General features: G+C 42.1%; 1 protein-coding gene across 2 annotated transcripts in view; it reads left to right on the top strand.

Annotated features, from left to right (window-relative positions):
* Positions 1-6,680, top strand: part of RNASEH2B (ribonuclease H2 subunit B) — a 593,154-nt gene extending 586,474 nt beyond the window's left edge. For both annotated transcript variants that reach the window (XM_044071685.1, XM_044071684.1), the window contains one exon: positions 6,507-6,680. In XM_044071685.1, the coding sequence (XP_043927620.1) occupies positions 6,507-6,614 (108 nt within the window). In that variant the 3' untranslated portion in view covers positions 6,615-6,680. The remainder of the gene's footprint in view (positions 1-6,506) is intronic.
* Positions 6,681-17,801: the final 11,121 nt, after the last annotated feature.

Raw genomic sequence — 17,801 nt, 5'->3', positions numbered from 1 at the left:
TAGTCAGCCTGCTTCCAGATTTCGGATGGGTACCCTACCGGGAATAATTTTTATCCATTTTCATAGCATCAGAATTTATGAGTAATGATATTTAGATGTTGGGTATTAAGATAAATAGTTCTTGTAGGTGCAATAAACAAATACAGAGACTTTTTTGCCTGGGTCAGGAGCACAACATACTCATCATTCTCAGTGTACTTTGTTTATACCAACTAACCATAAAATGCAACTCATATTCTCTGCAGGAATCAGCATTGATGAAGAGTATGTATGTCTCGTCATTTTCTGCTATGTCTTCCATTTTTTCTTCCTCCAAATCCCCTCAAAAGAAGAAAAGGCACCTAAGGTCAAAGAGAACCTGGACAGCTGGCACGCACAAAGACATGTCTGAGAGGCACCTTCACACCTTCCATGTACAGCATCTGGCTATGCTGAGGCCTGTGGTACAATCCCATAGGAGGCCACCAGGCAGTCGGCCATTAGTGCATCCTTCAAAAATGAAACCTCCTTGCTATTGGTCAGTCCTGGGGCCTCCCCTTGGGCCTTGAGATCAACACCCTTCATCAGCACAGAATTCCATTGTTTGCACATGAGACAATTGAGGAGAAAAGGCATAAGCCCAAGATTTGCAAGTCCAAATGGATGCTAATCAGCTTGCCTCAGTTTTTGCTGAGTGGGTTTCCTCCTTCTTCATTCAGGCTGCCTCCCCAAAATTTTTCAGGTTGGTTCACAATTTCATTGATTTCTTAAAATCGAGGTAGCCAGTCTATGAAGATCACACAGTCTCGTATGTATCCTTTGCTGAAAGAAGAAGGGAAGCTTTCTAACCAGAGGGAGTCAGATACCTCAAACTCAGAGGTGAGAGAACTGACATAAGCTGACCAGATGTCTTCTCACTCATGCCTGCAGTCTGACACTGAACACACCCTGTTCTCAGCCTCAACATATATTGGTGTCTCATTTGGTGACCTTTGTATGTTGCAAAAGATGTTCGAATGGGAGGTTTCTCTCAGGGATAGATTAGATATAGAAATGTTCTAGGCCTACGAGAACCCAAGCCCTTTGTCTTTCCTCCAGTATTAGATGTTATGAGTGATGGCATTTGGCAATTCCCTTCTACAATCAGACTGCTGGCCCCCTGCTCTGAAGAAGCCAGACCACTTGTATAACCAAGTTGCTGATCCAGCAGTAGTGACCTTGGATTCTAGCAAGAGATGTAATACTGTTGCATCCAGCAACTCCATTCCAAATGACAGGGAAACAGCAGAATATCTGATGGTTTTAGAAAAAAAAAAGACCTGCACCTCAACTCCCTAGCCCCCAAGGCCCTTAACTCCGTCTGTCCATGGCCAGCTAATACAGAAAGCACAGGGAACAAAAGACAAAGTAAAGATCTGAAAAGGAAACAGTTTTGAAGTACGTAACCTAACTGGCCAGGTTGCATATAATACTATGGAGTTATTGGATAGAAGACATGCCTAGATGAGGACTCTGCCCCTGTAAGAACGGGTGAAAACAGAGTTCTTGAGGTATCACTGGGTAAGAAACGTGTCTTTGAACCCTTGCAGAGAGAGTGTTTAAGGGGAAAGGCACGCAGTCAGTTAAGGACCTTTTTCATTCCCCATCTCCAAGGTATATCAGTTACTGTGGTTAAGACAGGCCCTTGTACCCCAAGCAGCAGAAGACTAAACCACAAAAGGAGGGGAAAGGCTGCTAGAAAAAAGGCAAGCTGACCAAAGGGAAAACTGGGGGGGGGGGGGGACCTTTGGGTCATAAAACTCAGAAGCTATGGCTCGGCAACCTCACCATGTGCCTTCCTCTAAAACCCCACCCCAGCCCACCTTTACCTTTATCCTCCGTCCTCACCACCCTCAAGGAAAGGAGGAACACTGCCCTTCTTGGGGAAGTAGCAGAAGACCATTACATAGATTAGGCAAGTCCTGCAGGTAAAACAGGGTTACAGACAGCATTTCTAGGGAAAAAAACATGATTTCTATTCATTCTACCCATTTCCAAACACAAACAGCCCCTAATTCCTTCCCAGCTAGAAGGCCACTTATCAGAGGGAGCCATAAAGAAGTTTCCAGGAAAAAATGGAAAGTAAACTGGGCTGTATTCCATACTCTTTCTAGTTCTAAGAAAAAATAAGAAATTTGATGGGCAATTTTGGGCCTTTCTAGAGTGAGCAAATTCCTAAACATGCCAAAGTTCAGAATGCTGTACTTGCAGAATCTTCTGTGTGATCTTGGAGGTTAAAAGATGTATATCTCCATATCTGAATAGCTGGGGTGGACAGAGAGTTCTTCAGAATTTAAGGAGTAGATTCCCAGTACCAGTTTACCTACTTGCTCTTTGGCTTAACCACTACACTGACATTTTTTTTTTTTTTTTTTTTTTTACGGAGTGCCTGGCTCCAGTAATTGCTTTCCGCAAGACAAGGGGCATTCACATTTCCTGTGCCCAGACACTAAGTCTGTAAAAGCTATGTCTTTGGAGGAGATCCAGGTGACACTACAACCAACAGTCAAATCTTTTCAATCCATGGGGCTATCCCTAAAACTTCCAAAGTCCCACCTCTTCTCTAAAGGACCATTTCTGTTGTCAGGGACATTGCTAGATACAGCAAGAGGGCAAGGTATTGTTTTTGTCAGAGTTATTTTAGAAAGTTTTGCAAATCAAAATAGAACCATACCAAGAAGTTCCTTAGAATCCTGGGGTACATGTCATCCTGTGTATTGATGGTCCCCCATGCAAGACTACATATGAGGGAACTGTAGTGGCTCCTGAGAAACAGTTCGTCACAGTATGCCTGTCTCTGCAATGCCACATGCCATAATTACCGCATTTAGAAAGCACTCTCATGGCAAACAAAACATATTCACATGCCATGTGGATGACAAACCTCTCTGATCGGATACTTTTGTGAGGGAGCTGGACACTGTTGTTTATAATTCTTTATCATATGGCCATCATATCTCCGCAGTAGTACAAAAGGCCTTCTATCTGGCTCATCTGATTTCCAAAGGCATTGCCACTAGTTCCCAAGAAGTCAAAATTCCCCTTTACCCATAATATTTTTTAGACCCATTAATGAATATAGTACAGATTTTGGCATGAATTTGTCTAAACATATCACCCAGCTTGGAGATGAGTTGACTAGTGGTGTGTTGCTTTGACTGTAGTTCGAGTCCTGTGTTCCAGACTTGGCAGGGGTGTTTTTTTATCAGTAGGACTTGTTGGCAGGACAGATTTGTGTCCCAGAGGATCCCTCCCCCCATATGAGGAATAGACTCCCTCTCCACGTCAAGCATAATACCTCATTATCCCTTTTTAAGCACAACCTGGATAACTGGATGGGAAACTGAAAATACACCCCTGGGATTCCACTTGTGTCCCTGCTGGAATGGGGGCTTTGGGTGCTGACTTGTCTAAACATGAGCTTAAATCTTGGCTAGGCTTATAATGGCCTCAGGGCCAATAGCCTAGTAACCTGCTATGATCCTATGAAATTGAGGGACCTCAGAGATTCACAACTAAAAAGATTATTGGCTTTGGTGTTCTTGGCTGTCAGGTGAGACTTAACAGCCCTCTGTCTATCGCATGCTGTCACTCTCTCTCTCTCTCTGTGTCTCTCCCCCTCTCTGTATCTGTATTGTTCCCTCTCCGTCTGTCTCTGTCTCTCTCTCTACTCATTCTGTCATAGACTCCTACTTTTGGAGATCTGTGGCTAGCCTTTCAAGCTGTAAGAACTTAAATGAATGTCTTTATCTTTTAATTACCTGGTATTAGACAAATGACAAATATCTGAGTTTCTCCTTTATGTGCCAAATCTTCTTGTACCTTTCAACATAAAAGTCTTACACCTTTGATAAAGGTGGTTTATTATGTAATAGCACTATACAGCAAAAGTAGATAAGAGCGGAACAAGACTTAACTGTCTCAGATAACTGCGCTGATAAACTGAACCAAACGATAGCTAAAGATTACTCAGACTTTTGTAGCTGTGTAGAATATAATGTCCTTTGTAACTCTGAAGTCAGAATTGTTTTTACTCATTTCTCTGTATTTGTACTGCTGGATCTTTATACTCACTTCTGTACTCAATCTCCTGAGTATTTATACTGAACTGACTTCTGCCTAGAAAATATGTCTCATAATATTAAAACCCTATAAGTTTCCTACCAGTTCTACACACCTCTAGCATTGGTTCCCAAGCCTTGTAGCATCTGAACAAGATGCGTTTTTGTTCCAAATGTTCCACACACACTGTTAGCACATTGCATCCTTATCAGTGCTTTGGCATGAAAGTTATTTCACTGAGGTCATTTATATCCTTCCCTGAAATATTCCTTTCTTTTGAAATTGAAATTACTGAAATTGCATGTAAAATGTGAAATGTAAAATGAGGATATAGATTTGCTTTTATATGACTGCATTTCTAGGCCTATGCAAAAAGAATATGGTATTTATGTAGGATTTATTTTGGCAAAACTATATTTATGTGAAGCCTATTCTTGCGCAAGCCATAAAAGAATCAAATGTCTCTGACCTCCTAGTTTTTCCCGAAACAAATGATACCTTGGACAGTTGAATGGGGAACAAGGACAGGAAATTCTCACCTCTGGTTTGGCACCTACATCTGTAATGGACACAGGCAGCATGTAAATGGTTCATCTCCCAGACCTCTGCTTGTAAATGTTTCATCCCCCCAAGCCCCTGCTTGCACTTTTGAAAGGTAACAGGTAACAGAACTTGTCAGAGATTTGGGATGCATGTCTAGGCTTAAAATGGCCCTTCTAGTCATTAGCCTAGTAAACACCCGTAAGCCTATGAACTTCAAATATTCGGTTAAAGGAATTAAACCTTCTTCAGCAGATATATGACATGTTGGCATGGCAGTTTCATATCCCAATGTATCCCTCACCTGTGGAACAAACTTTCCACTACATGTTAAGCAGAGTAGCAAGCACACTTGCTACCTTCAGAGTAGACATGCATGAGTGGATAGGCAGCCTCAAATTATCCACTGGCCTGTCCTGGAGACTGGAGGGAACTGTTGAACAGTCTTTTTTTTTTTTTTAAGGCTTGCAGTGGTCTGCCAACTAATTGTCTGATACTTCCCTGTGAACTAGGATAAAACGTGTCCTTCCCAATCTTGGACATGTTTCACCTGAAGTTCTGAAGTAAGGGCATCGATTTTTAAGTCAATAGAACTGCTCATTTCCTTCACTTTGGTAGTTGTCAGTTGGACCTTTCCCAGGTCAATTGCCAACTGCATTACCTTTTGCAATCTGGTAGTGAAGCACATTTAAAAAAAAGCTGCAGTTAAATGCCACTTCAGTAGGAGTGCTGTGCTTCATACATGCTTCAAAAATATCTTTTCAGATATTTGTGACATGGCCAGTTGGTTGTCATATTACACATTCATACTTCAAGACTGCATTCTGAATGTTTTGCCTTGACTTTCCTCTGGCTTCTTCCATCACATTGGGGGGGGGGGTTTACTTCTGAGGATTCATCCCAATATAGACCTACGGAGGAAAGTACCACTTGTCAGATTTAATAGGCATTTTCTTTTTCAGTTGATCTCTATGAGGAGACTGTCCTACAGGTGTTCTGCTGTCCTTGTCTGCTGGAACAGCCCTTCTATTCAGCTGCAGCTGTTGGAGTTCCAAAAATTATATAGCCTTGTTAATAATGTACTCAACCCCCCCCCCCCCCTTGATGTACATTAAGTGTACTCGCTCACGATTTGGGGGCAGATAAAGTATCAGGATTAGTGCTATCATATAGTGAGTGTAGTGCATTACATCACAACATGCACAGTTGTTGGCATGTGCGGCCTCAGGCACTGTAGAATTTGTGAACAAATGTGAATTTGAAGAATTGGAGAGGATAAACCCAGTTACTGGTACTAAGGAAGGGTCCCTTGTAGATCACTATAGGAATTTATCTTTTATTTCAAGCAGCTTTGGTAAGTAGTGCAGTTTTGCTAGTTCCCAAGTATCACTCTCACCATGATTCCTTCATTTTAGGGTAAGGAAATTATGTAGGTGTGCTTTAAGCAAATGGAAGACAGACACTTTACAGTGGAGACTATGCTAAGCAGTTACTGCTGCATTTTTGGAGTAATTTGTAATGATAATGTGGGGTGGGATAGTCATGACCCTTACAAAGTGTCCCAGCTGTGTGCACTGTGTCGCTATACTGCAGGTTCTTGGCTTAATGCTTTTCTGAATATGGGGAGCCAGAATTCCATAACTTCTGACTAATATGGATGTGTGTGTGTGTTGTGTATTTGTATGTATATGTGTATATATTAATACTATGTTTGTGTGTGCATATATTGATTTGCATGTGTAAATAGATAAATGTCTGTGTATATATTTGTATGCCTACATACATACATGTATATATGTATGTATATATATACATCAATGACTTGTCTGCTTTTTAAAAGAAAAATGAAAAATTAATAAGAGCCTCCTTTTTTGTCTTGCATACAGCCGTCAGGTAAGATGACTTCAGCGCAGAAGGCACTGGCCAAAGTAGACAAGACTGGAATGAAGAACATTTCTTCTTTCTTCGGCCCAAAGACAAAGTCCACAAAATAAAAATGTTAAATGTATTTTTTTTAGAAAATGTATTTTGAAATTAATAAAGTTATAAATCTTAACAGATGTGTTTATTTCATTATTTTGGAGTGACACATTCAGGCAGTAGTTTTCATTGAATTGTGAATATGAAATGTTAGCTGTTGTCATTTAATGTTAGGGTACCCACCATACTGACATTCTGGAACTTGTTTATTGTTACTTTTGTAGAACTTTTTAAGCACTGTGGAGAACATTACTAAGTCCCATGCTTTTCTAAGACCAAGTGATAATTTGGGATTGAATAATGCCACTGCCTATGTTCCCTTCCCACATTTTAAAAGTGAATTGTTAGAAAAGCAAGGGTTCAAGTGCCCTCCAAAAAAGCAAGGAGCTCAACTCCCATCCTGCAGCAGCTTTTCTGTCATAGAGTTGTAGTTGTAGACCTTTATTACTGTCCAGCTGAGAGCTGGAAGGCAGTGAAAATCTCAAGTTAGTCTGTTTATACACTGAACTACAAACACAGCACTTCTGTTGAATGGGAAATCATGGGCTGTCCAGAAAAGACACAAAAAACATAACCTACACTGAACAGGAGAATATTTCATAATGAAATAATATTCCACATTATAAGCCTTTAGAGTTCAGCTGCTAGCCTTTGTCTTACTATTTTTCACCCCTTCAACTTGTCAGCCATATCAGTTAACAACACCATTGTCAGCTTTTTCACATCTGCCATGCACTCCCAAGTGAAGAAAAGAATCTGCCCTGCTTTTTTGTGTAGCCTGCCTGAGTACATTTAAAAAAAATAATCTCTATCCAACCACTTCATGCATGACTTCTAACTCACATAGTGACTATGGCTGTTGCCTTTTTTTCCATGTTCAACATAATGTTTTGCAATATTACTTAGTTTCTTACCTGCTTTTGCATATCCATAATTCTTCAGTGCTGAAACAAAATTATATCAGTCTTCAGCTGTAACGTTAACTCTTCTCAAGGTACACATCTCTGACACTAATACGTATTCCCACTGTATGTGTGCAGCTAATTTATCACAGTTTCTTGTGAGCCAGCCTATCTGTTTCTGTTCCTGTTCAACTTAATTTTCAGTGCTCATCCAGTCCTTGACTGACTGACTTTCGGCTTTTCCCGGTTAGGGGTCGCCACAGCGGAACTCCGGTCCGCTAATAATTGGCAGTGGATTTTTACGGTGCCAAGTTGCCAGCCCGATGCCCAACCTTCAACGAAGGCACGCCCATTCACGCTCGCACCTACCTGCACGTCTTTAATGTCACTCAACCGCGGGGAGGACATGCAGACTCCACACAGAAGGCGCTCCAGCTGAGAATCGAACGGGAGAACCTCTTGCTGTGAGGCGACAATGCTAGCCGCTGCACCACTGTGGCTGCTCATCCAGTCTTTGACTATCCCTTGCTAATTCCCCTCAATAGCATATTATAACAGTCTTGTACTATATAAGTCAATGTTAGTTTCTTTTTATTTTGTTACTCCATTTTATCACCTTCCTTGGCCCACTTTATTTCTTCTTCATCTCTTTTTTCTGTGTTGCTCTGAAGTCTGTAACTTTCTGTATTCACCACTATCCATTAATTCTGTTTAAAAGAACTGATGATACATGAGTTGACCTCCTCACATGTTGGTACCTTTTAAATGATTAGCCGAACTACCAGTAATGTCCATGATCGTATTTACCCGAGTACAGCAGTATCATCAGACTGTAAAATGTTTATATGTGTATGGGTGCCCTGCTTTTGGTCTAAATGCTTGTTTGCCGACATCTGTTTAATCGACCACATTTGCTCGACATATACAGATGGTTGACAGATGTGTGAGAACGACTATCCCCAAGTAAGATAAATATTCCATTTCCCAGAGATTATATTATCTCACCGTTAGTATATATAATTAGCAAGGAGTGTGAGGGGAGAAGTCTCCCCACATGGGGGGACAGGGGGGCTTGGCCCCCTGAAAAAAATGACATTATTTGTTTGGATGCACTGAGGTTCTTTCTTGGTGCATGCGTGGTAACATATCAACATTACATCTGACATTTCAAAAGTTGACTTAATAGACTACTCAACCAGAGTGAGTAGATCCATATATATATATATATATATATATATATATATATATATATATATATATATATATGTATGTATGTATGTATATATATATATATATATATGTGTGTGTGTGTGTGTGTGTGTGTGATGTATACACACACACTTGTTTTTGTGACTGAACAACTCATTTCCTCTTCAGTATGTGGTAGAACACTTTGAGGAACTCTCCACTCCAGTGCTGAGACAGTGCCAGACGCAGGTGGTGAAATTGGATCATTTTGATAGTTGAAGTCCCTGTGAAGATCAGACAGTTCCTCACCAGTAAGACAGTGGGAGTGAATGAAGTTTTTTGGAAATGACTTTAAAAGGCACTGGACTTTGTTGGGCTATTGTGGATAACATGCCTTTTCAGCATTGTGTGGAAGACTGGGACAGTACTCTGGATTGACAAACTGGAATACTGATCCCTGTTTTCACAAAAACGGACAAGAGGACCTGTTCCAGTTATAGAAGGATCACACTCATCCTCCCTGGGAAAGTATATGCCAGGGTCCTGGAAAAGAGACCTCATCCCATTCATGAGCTTCTGATTCAGGAAGAGCAGTGCAGATTCTGTCTTGATTGTATAAAATTGGATCAACTTTTTGCCATTGCATAAAAATTTGGAGGGCTCATGTTCTGTCTGGCTGCATGTGTTATGTGAACGTAGAGAAAAGCTTATGGTTGTGCACCCTGGAATTTCACGTGGAAAGTGCTGCCACAATATGATGCCCCAGTGATGTTACTGTTTGGCATTTGTTTCATGTATTTGAGACATAAGAGATGTGTCCACATTCTTGACATCGAGTTGAATATGTTCATAGGAATGACAAGAGTGTGTCTTATCTTCCTCCTTGCTTTATTTTCATGGATAAGCTCTTAGAGCACAGTCAGAATCTGGAGGAGTATCCAGTCTTGGCATATGAAAGTTCTGTCTTTGTTGTTGCAGATGCTGGTGTCCTCTTGATGAATGTGGAGCAGCATCGAGGAAAAGTAGCACCTCCAAATTAGATATTATGGTTCTACGCCAGAAAAGAGCACATTGCTTTGTCTACTTGAGGGGAGAGCAGCTAATCAAGTAAAGCAGTTTAAGTATCTCTGGGTCCTATTTACAGAGGAGGGAAGAAAGGATGGGGAGACTGACCATTGAATTGATGCAGCAGTGGCTGTGTTACAGATGTTGTACTGGACTGTGGTTTAGAAAGCAAGAAATGAGGCATAGAAAGCAGCTGTCAGTTTATCAGTCTATTGGTGTCCCCATCATCATCTGTGGACATAAGAGTTTTGCAGTGGTCAAAAAGAATGAAATCACAAATGCAGGCAGAAGAAAATTCCTGTACATGCTGGCTGGACTCACTGTTTGTGACAAAGCTCAGCAGTCAGGACCATTTGTTAAGAGGAGTCAGTTGAAATGGTTTTGGCACCTTGTGAAGTTGCTGCTTGGACATATCTCACAAGAGGTGTACCAGACACAGCCCACTGGAAAGGTGTCTGGGGAAGATCCAAGATGCGCATTGAATAGTTATAGCTCTCAAACCATACTGCTGAGGATCCCACAGGATATGCTGCAGGCTGTCCCTGGAGGTAGGAAATTCTATTGTACCCTGCACTGCTTGCTATCTCCGCATCCTTCACCAAAACCAGTGGTTTAGAAAATGATGACAGTGCTGATGGTTGCACTTTTTAACTACTTGTTTGTGCGTATGCTTCTTTGCTCAAGTATACATTTCTGTATACCACTGTTATTCCGTTGTCTGCTGTTGCATTGTTGAAGATGTTTAATGTAAAACCTTCATTGCTACATTGATGTTTTTCTTTTTGGGACTCCAATGAAAATAGGTTTTGGCTTATTTCAATAATCTTGGAAAGCAATATAAGCAAATATTGAAATATGATTGGTACATTAAAATCTTTCAGTCTACACTTTTTGTATGCATTTTTTCAAAGCCACAGTTTGACATTGATGAGTAAATACTGAACCACTGTATGCTTTCTTTCATTTGGACATTTATGGTTAGTTATGCCACCACTTTCCTTCATGGTGTACAAACTGGATGCATGTTTGCCTATATTTGTTTAATCAAAAAACATTTCCATTCATTCCATCACTTATGTGCAAACAATCAACTGTAGAAGTTGTTTATTGGACTCTCACTTATCCTGTCTTTCTCACACATCCTTATCAGAATCACATTTATTGGCCAAGTATGCACGCATACAAGGAATTTGACTCTAGTTTCAGTGACTCTACAAGTATGAATTGCATAAATGACTTACATGCAACTATTAAGAACAAGACAAAAAATAGTAACTATACATATACATAATACGGTGCAAAGTGCAACTCAGTGCAAGAAATACTAAAATAAACTCTGAAAGAAACAAGTATTAACAATATGTAAACAATACTGCAGAACTGTATATACTGGTATATTATACTGGTAAGTGTAAGTTATACCTTTGCAAACACATTTACCTTTGGGAGTAGCAAGATCCTCCTCCTCATCTTCTGAGTGTGATGCATGTTGTTTCTCTCAGAATGATTATAATTATCATAATGATGTTGTGTCTTTCGGCTTTTCCCTGTTAGGGGTCGCCACAGCGGAACTCCGGTCCACTAATGATTGGCAGTAGATTTTTACGTGCCGAGTTGCCAACCCTGACGCACAACCTTCAACGAAGGTACGCCCATTCACGCATGTCTCCACACAGAAGACGCTTTAGCTGAGAATCGAACAGGACAACGTCTTACTGTGAGGCGACAATGCTACCGCAGCACCACCACTGCAGCTACATAATTATAATGATAATAATTACAAGTTAATCTAGAATAATAGGTGATGTTAACATTAACTGGCTTCCCCTCATCTTTAATTCCCCCAACATCTGTATTAACCTATATGGTTTCTCTCAACTCATCTCTTCTCTCTCTTTTTTTCACAAACCCACTAATACCAGTTCTATTCTAGATTGGATTCTCTTCTCTAACCCAAACCTCTTTCCACCACCCTGAAACCTTACCTGACTCTATTAGTGATCATGCCCCCATACGAGTCCAAAGATACCTTCCTCACCTTTCTAGACCTCATAAATTTAAAGTATGCTGTAAACATTTGACTCTGTTAAGTTTAATAATACTCTCTCTGCTGTAGACTGGTCCTTCCTTACATCCCTACCTCTGGATGAAGCTGTTCTTCAGTTCAATTCCATCTTCCTAAATATTCTTGACTCTCTTGGCCGTATTAGAACAATTAGGGTGAAATCACTTTACCCTCCTTGTCTCACTAACTCTACTTGGTCCCTTATCAACAAAAGAGATTCCTCCTGGAAACTTTGGTCTAAGACAAAATCTCCTACTGACTACCTCAGATATAGGCAACTCTGTAACTTAACCAAAAAGCACATAATTATAGGTTCATAGGTGGGTACTAGGGTCTATGTTATAGTATCGAAGTCTTTAAACTTCGAATGCTATATCATCGACCCGTTTTTGTCAAAAACTCAAAATAGCGAAGCCACAGACCTTTGAAATCTTACCTAGGGTAAGATTTCGGTTGTCCATTCCATGGCTTCGCTGTTTACTCTACTGTGGTGGGAAGGTTATGGACAGGGGTAAGGTAAGTATTCGAACGGAGGTTATGGATGGGCTTAAGGTAAGTGTGGGAACAGATCGGGGTAAGGTGAGTGTGCGATAGGGACATTAGGGTTAGGGAGCGGGTAAGGTGAGTGTGCGATAGGGACTTTAGGGTTAGGGAGCGAGTAAGGTGAGTGTGCGGCAGTTAGGGACTTTAGGGTTGGGAAGCGGGTAAGGTGAGTGTGCGGTAGTTAGGGACTTTAGGGTTAGGGAGCCAGTAAGGTGAGTGTGTGGTAGTTAGGGACTTTAGGGTTGGGTTAAGGTGAGTGGATAGGTAGTAGTGTAGGGTTAGACTTATGGTTTTGTTAAGTGAATGTGTGTGGTTTATTTATTTTGGTGTGCTTGTGTTTGTGTTTTGGAACGGGAAAAAATTTGCTGTTCTGTATGTTCGATATTTTGTGGTTTAGATAGTTTAGTTTCGATGAAATAGCGTTCGCTATTTAAATCGTACAATAGGGAAAAATTAACATGGGTACTAGGCTATTGGCCCAAGGGCCTGAGTAAGCCTAGCCAACAAAGTTCCCTGCCTTTCGACGCCCAAGAAAGTTATTTTCCTGTGCCCCTGTCGAGCAGAGCCACAGAAGTGATCCCGGGGTGAATTTCCGATTTCCCATCCACTCATCAAGATTTTTCTTGAAGAGTGCTAATGTGGAGCTTTCTTTGATATAGATGGGTAGCTTGTTCCAGAGTATGAGAAGTCTCTGGGACAGGAATCTATCTCTCCAGCATGTGTTGTTTATTGTGGTGACAAGGTTTAGGTCCCTAGAGCGTGTAGCTTGGAGGGATTGGGATTTCTTTAGGTGGGGCATGTCTAACAGCTCTGGGTTAGACATAGCTTTGTATGTTAGGCAGATATCACCTTGGAGCAGGCGATATGCTACGGAGTAAAGCTGGAGTTTTTTGAGACTATCCACATAGGGCATCTGTCTGAGGCCAGTAATCCTCTTTGTGAGGTACTTCTGCAGCCATTCCAGCTGTTGTAGATGTCTAGTGAGGTACATCCCAAAAGGGGCATTGTACTGTATATAATGGGTCTAATTAGTGATGAATAGAGGGGGAACAATGACTTATTTTTTCCTGGATGATAACCCTTTCATGATGGTGTGCCACGTAGAAGGATTTCCTTACCACTGTGGCAATATGATTATCAAAGGAGAGACTACTGTCCATCTGGGTCCCAAGGTCTCTTATCACACTTTCTGTGTTAGACTGCCACCTATGTCATAGTTCATGGGTACAGAGCTTTTACCAAAGGGGATGACAATGCACTTTTTGGCACTGAGCTAGAGGCCATGGCTCTGACACCAGGCATCTGTCTCAGTGAGGCCATTCTGTAGGATGTCCACATCGTTTGGGACTCTACCATGCCACCTAGTTTGCAGTCATCTCTGAACTTCGTTAGCCAGAGACCTTCCGTGTTGGCCTGTACTTCAGAGAAGTATATACCAAACAGGAGAGGACCCAGGACTGAACTCTGTGGTACTCTACTTGTCACTGGTTTGAAGCCAGATTTGGAGTCTGCAACTTTTACAGTGTGGGTTCCGTCAGTGAGCCAGTTGGCAACCCATCTTGTGATGTAGGGATTTATACCTAGATGTTCATTGTGTTTCACTGTTGCAGTCATTACTCTTGGGTTATCCTGCTGGCAGGCTACCCTCAGTCGGCCAGAATTCCAAAGTCTAGGTCCAGCGTCAGTTGCTGTCACCTCTTCCCTGACGTCAGTGCGCCAGGGGTATAAAAGATGAAGCCGACGCCATTTTCTTCAGTCTTTCTTGCCGCGCGGTGCCTGAAGCAAAAGCAGTTCGCAAGTGTCGGTCGGCCGACTCCTGAGATTTTTGAATCCGAATTTCAGAACCAAAGTCTTCATTAAAACTAAGTACCCCATTGGGGAAACTTTTTTCTTGCTCCAGACTGATGTCAGAAAAAGTTAACAATTGTATTTCTTGTGGGAAGCAAATACCTCATAAGGATTTTCACTCTTACTGTATTCCTTGCCTAGGCCCTGATCACAAAGTAGCTAGCTGTCGGTTTTGTGCTAGCTTTAACCAACGCACTATCAAGCATCGGTTTGATTTTGCTTTTCATTACTTGGGCTGTAGATTCAATTATATTATGCCGTCGAACCAGCCGACAACTGGAGTTTACAAAAAACGCAAGGACAAGGAAAAGGATAGGCATCCGAGGTCCAAAACCGACGATGAGGCCTCTTCTAGGCCAGTCGCCGGTTCTCAGTGAGGCGCTTTCGCAGCCCCTGGCGCCCGCTACCTCAAAGCCACAGGCCGCTACCAACTCCCACATGGAGCCGACTGGGCCTCTGGATACTCAAGGTATTGTACACTCGGAAATCATTCCCTCAGATGGGTTCGGAGCCGCTGAGCAGGCATCGGCTTCTGAGGGTGTCTTCAGACCTACACAACCATATATTAAGCCATCCTCAGCTTCAAAGACTAAAGCAGCTCTAAAGACAAAGAAACAAGTACAGCATTCTCCTACTCAAACCATGCCCAAAAAACAGATGCTCAAAATGGCCGAAGACCTAATTACTTTAATCAGGGGCTCCCATCCCCCTCCTGATAAGAGGCCTAGGCAAGAGACAGAGTATGATTCTTCTGATCAGGTTTCTATTTCCTCTGATTCCTCTTCTGAACAGGATTACTCCATGCTTCCCTATGAGGATTCTGATGCTGAAGAATCCTTTCCTTCAGCCTCTCCTCCTGAGGATTATTCTTTTGGGGAAACCCTGCATACTATGAGGGAGCATTTCCACTGGGAGAGCCAAGATTACCCTGAATCTAAGAAAAGGCTCAGGGACTTTCTGCTACTTCCTCAGCACAGACCCCTTGCTATTCCACCTGTTCTAGACATTGTAGATGATGTTTTTTCAGAGTCCGGACTGTCCCCTGACTCTTTACCCCCTGCACCTGCTAAGCCAGACAGATACTACAGGGTCCCGGATTCTCATAAATTCCTATACAAAAACCCCGCTGCTGACCCAGAAACTATATCTCAGGGTCCCAAAGGGGTCAAAGCTTCCACTGCAAAAAACCCTGTCCCCTCTGATAGGGATCCTAGGGCTCTAGACAGATGGGAGAAAAAAGTCTACACTTCTGCTACCCTGGCTGTGAGGGCTTTAAATTGTCAGTTTCATATGCTTAAATATCAACAATATTTAATGTCTCTGCTTAAACATAAATTGTTGACAAATACTGAATGCTCAGAGAACAAGGAATTGCAGGATTTATTGCATGCAGCTGAACAAGTGTGAAAGCATACTTTGCAATGTGGTTATGATTCACTGGAGGCCTCTTGCAGGGCCGCTGTTACAGGTTCTGTTATTAGAAGGCATGCTTGGTTAAAGGAACAGAATCTGCCTGATCATGTTAAAGCAAAATTATTAGATGCACCATTACAACATGATACTTTGTTTGGTACTAAAGCAGAAGAGGTGTTGAAAAAAATGGAGGATAAAGCTAAATCCATGCAGATGGTCAAGGATTTCTTACAGGTACAGCCACCCAGGTTTAGCAGAAACTGGCCTTCTAAAAATTGGTCCTTTCCAGTGTCAGACAGACCTCAAATAGGCAGATATAGGCGTCCCAGAGGCAGATCTCAGCCCCAAGGCTCATACAGGCCTAAACAATGGGGTGCTCCTACCTCCAAAAGTGGAGAAGACAAATCACAACCTTACAGGAAACAGTCCCAATGACTTTCCTCTACCAGATCCAAGCACTTTTCTTTTGGCAGCCCCCTTGGGGGAAAACTAGCACTTTTTTCATCAAAATGGCAAATGGTTACCCAAGACAAATGGGTCCTGAACATAGTGTCCCAAGGCTACAGGTTCTAGTTTCACACTCTACCAAGGTCAAAGGGTATGCCAAACCTGCCACACAATCAACGGGCAGAGGCACAAAGAAATTATAGCCCTCATGGACATGAGGGCCATTCAGCAAGTACCACAACAAGAGCAGGGGCAAGGATTTTACTCCAGAATATTCCTAGTACCCAGAAAGGACAAAACCTGGAGACCGATACTGGACCTGTCTATACTAAATACGTTTCTGGAAGTTCCAAAATTCAAGATGTTGACTCTACAGCAGCTACTGCCCATGCTGGGCAGAAAGGCTTGGCTCGTAACTTTGGACCTAAAAGAGGCATACCTGCATGTCCCAATCAGACAATCTTGCAGAAGATACCTCAGATTCATAGCTGGCTCAATGCATTACCAATGATCTGCACTGCCCTTTGGCATATCTACTGCGCCCAGGGTCTTCACAAAATGCCTGGCACCAGTAATTGCGTTTTGCAGACAAAAAGGAATTCACATATATCCCTACTTGGACGACTGCCTAATTCAAGCAGAGAACAAAGACATTCTTCTAAAGCATCTGGCATTTGTAAAAAGATTACTAATTGGCCTAGGGTACACAGTAAATGAAAAGAAATCAAAACTAGTGCCCTCTCAAAAGATAATATTCCTGGGTGCAAGCTTAAATACAACTGCCCAGATGGTTTATCTCACGCCAGACAAGCAAAAGCAACTGATTACTTATTTCAAGAAATTGGCAACAAAAACCCACTTATCTGCAAGGAAATTCCTGCAGGCCTTGGGTTTCATGGCATCCTGCATTCTACTAATTCCATATGCCAAACTGCATATGAGGAAACTACAATGGGGTCTAAAAAGTGTTTGGACTCAGCATTGCCACAGCCTGGAGACAGTAATTGCACTCATTCCCTGCCTACAACAGGAGTTTCGATGATGGGCAGAAGCCTGTCACCACAACAAGGGTCTGCCATTCAGTTTACCCACAGCCAGACAGACACTGACAACGGATGCCTCAGATTACGCCTGGGGGCCCCATATGGCAGGAAAATGTATTCAGGGCGCATGGCCTGCAAACCAGATGCATCTTCACATCAATCAAAAAGATATGCTAGCTGTTCAAAATGCCCTGACAGCTTTCAAGGACCTGCTTCATCCAGGACAGTTACTGATAAAGACAGACAACACTACGATCATGTGGTACATAAACAAGCAGGGAGGTACACATTCCTACTCCCTCTGCAGACAAGCAATGACCTTATGGGACACAGCATTGGCTCATCAAGTTCACCTGCAAGCACAATTCCTGCCAGGAAAAACAAATACTCTGGCAGACGAACTAAGCAGAAACCTCATGGATCCCCACGAATGGAAACTGGATCCACAAGTCTTCAGCATGATAATAAGGAAATTGGGATGCCCAGACACAGATCTATTTGCCTCTCCTCACAACTGCCAATTGCAGAGATTTTGCACAAGGATTTATCACAAGCAAGCATGGAAGTGGACGCCCTATCATTCAGCTGGAAAAATCTAACAGTATATGCTTTTCCCCCACTTCCTCTCCTTCCCAGAGTACTCCTAAAGGTCAGACAAGAGAAGCCAAAAATTATCCTGATTGCACC

Source organism: Protopterus annectens, chromosome 5.part0 (genome assembly GCF_019279795.1).
Source record: "Protopterus annectens isolate FY-2018-M chromosome 5.part0, PAN1.0, whole genome shotgun sequence".
NCBI classification, from domain to species: domain Eukaryota; kingdom Metazoa; phylum Chordata; order Ceratodontiformes; family Protopteridae; genus Protopterus; species Protopterus annectens.
The sequence above is the reverse complement of the archived record's forward strand: the minus strand, read 5'-3'. Positions and strand labels throughout refer to the sequence as shown.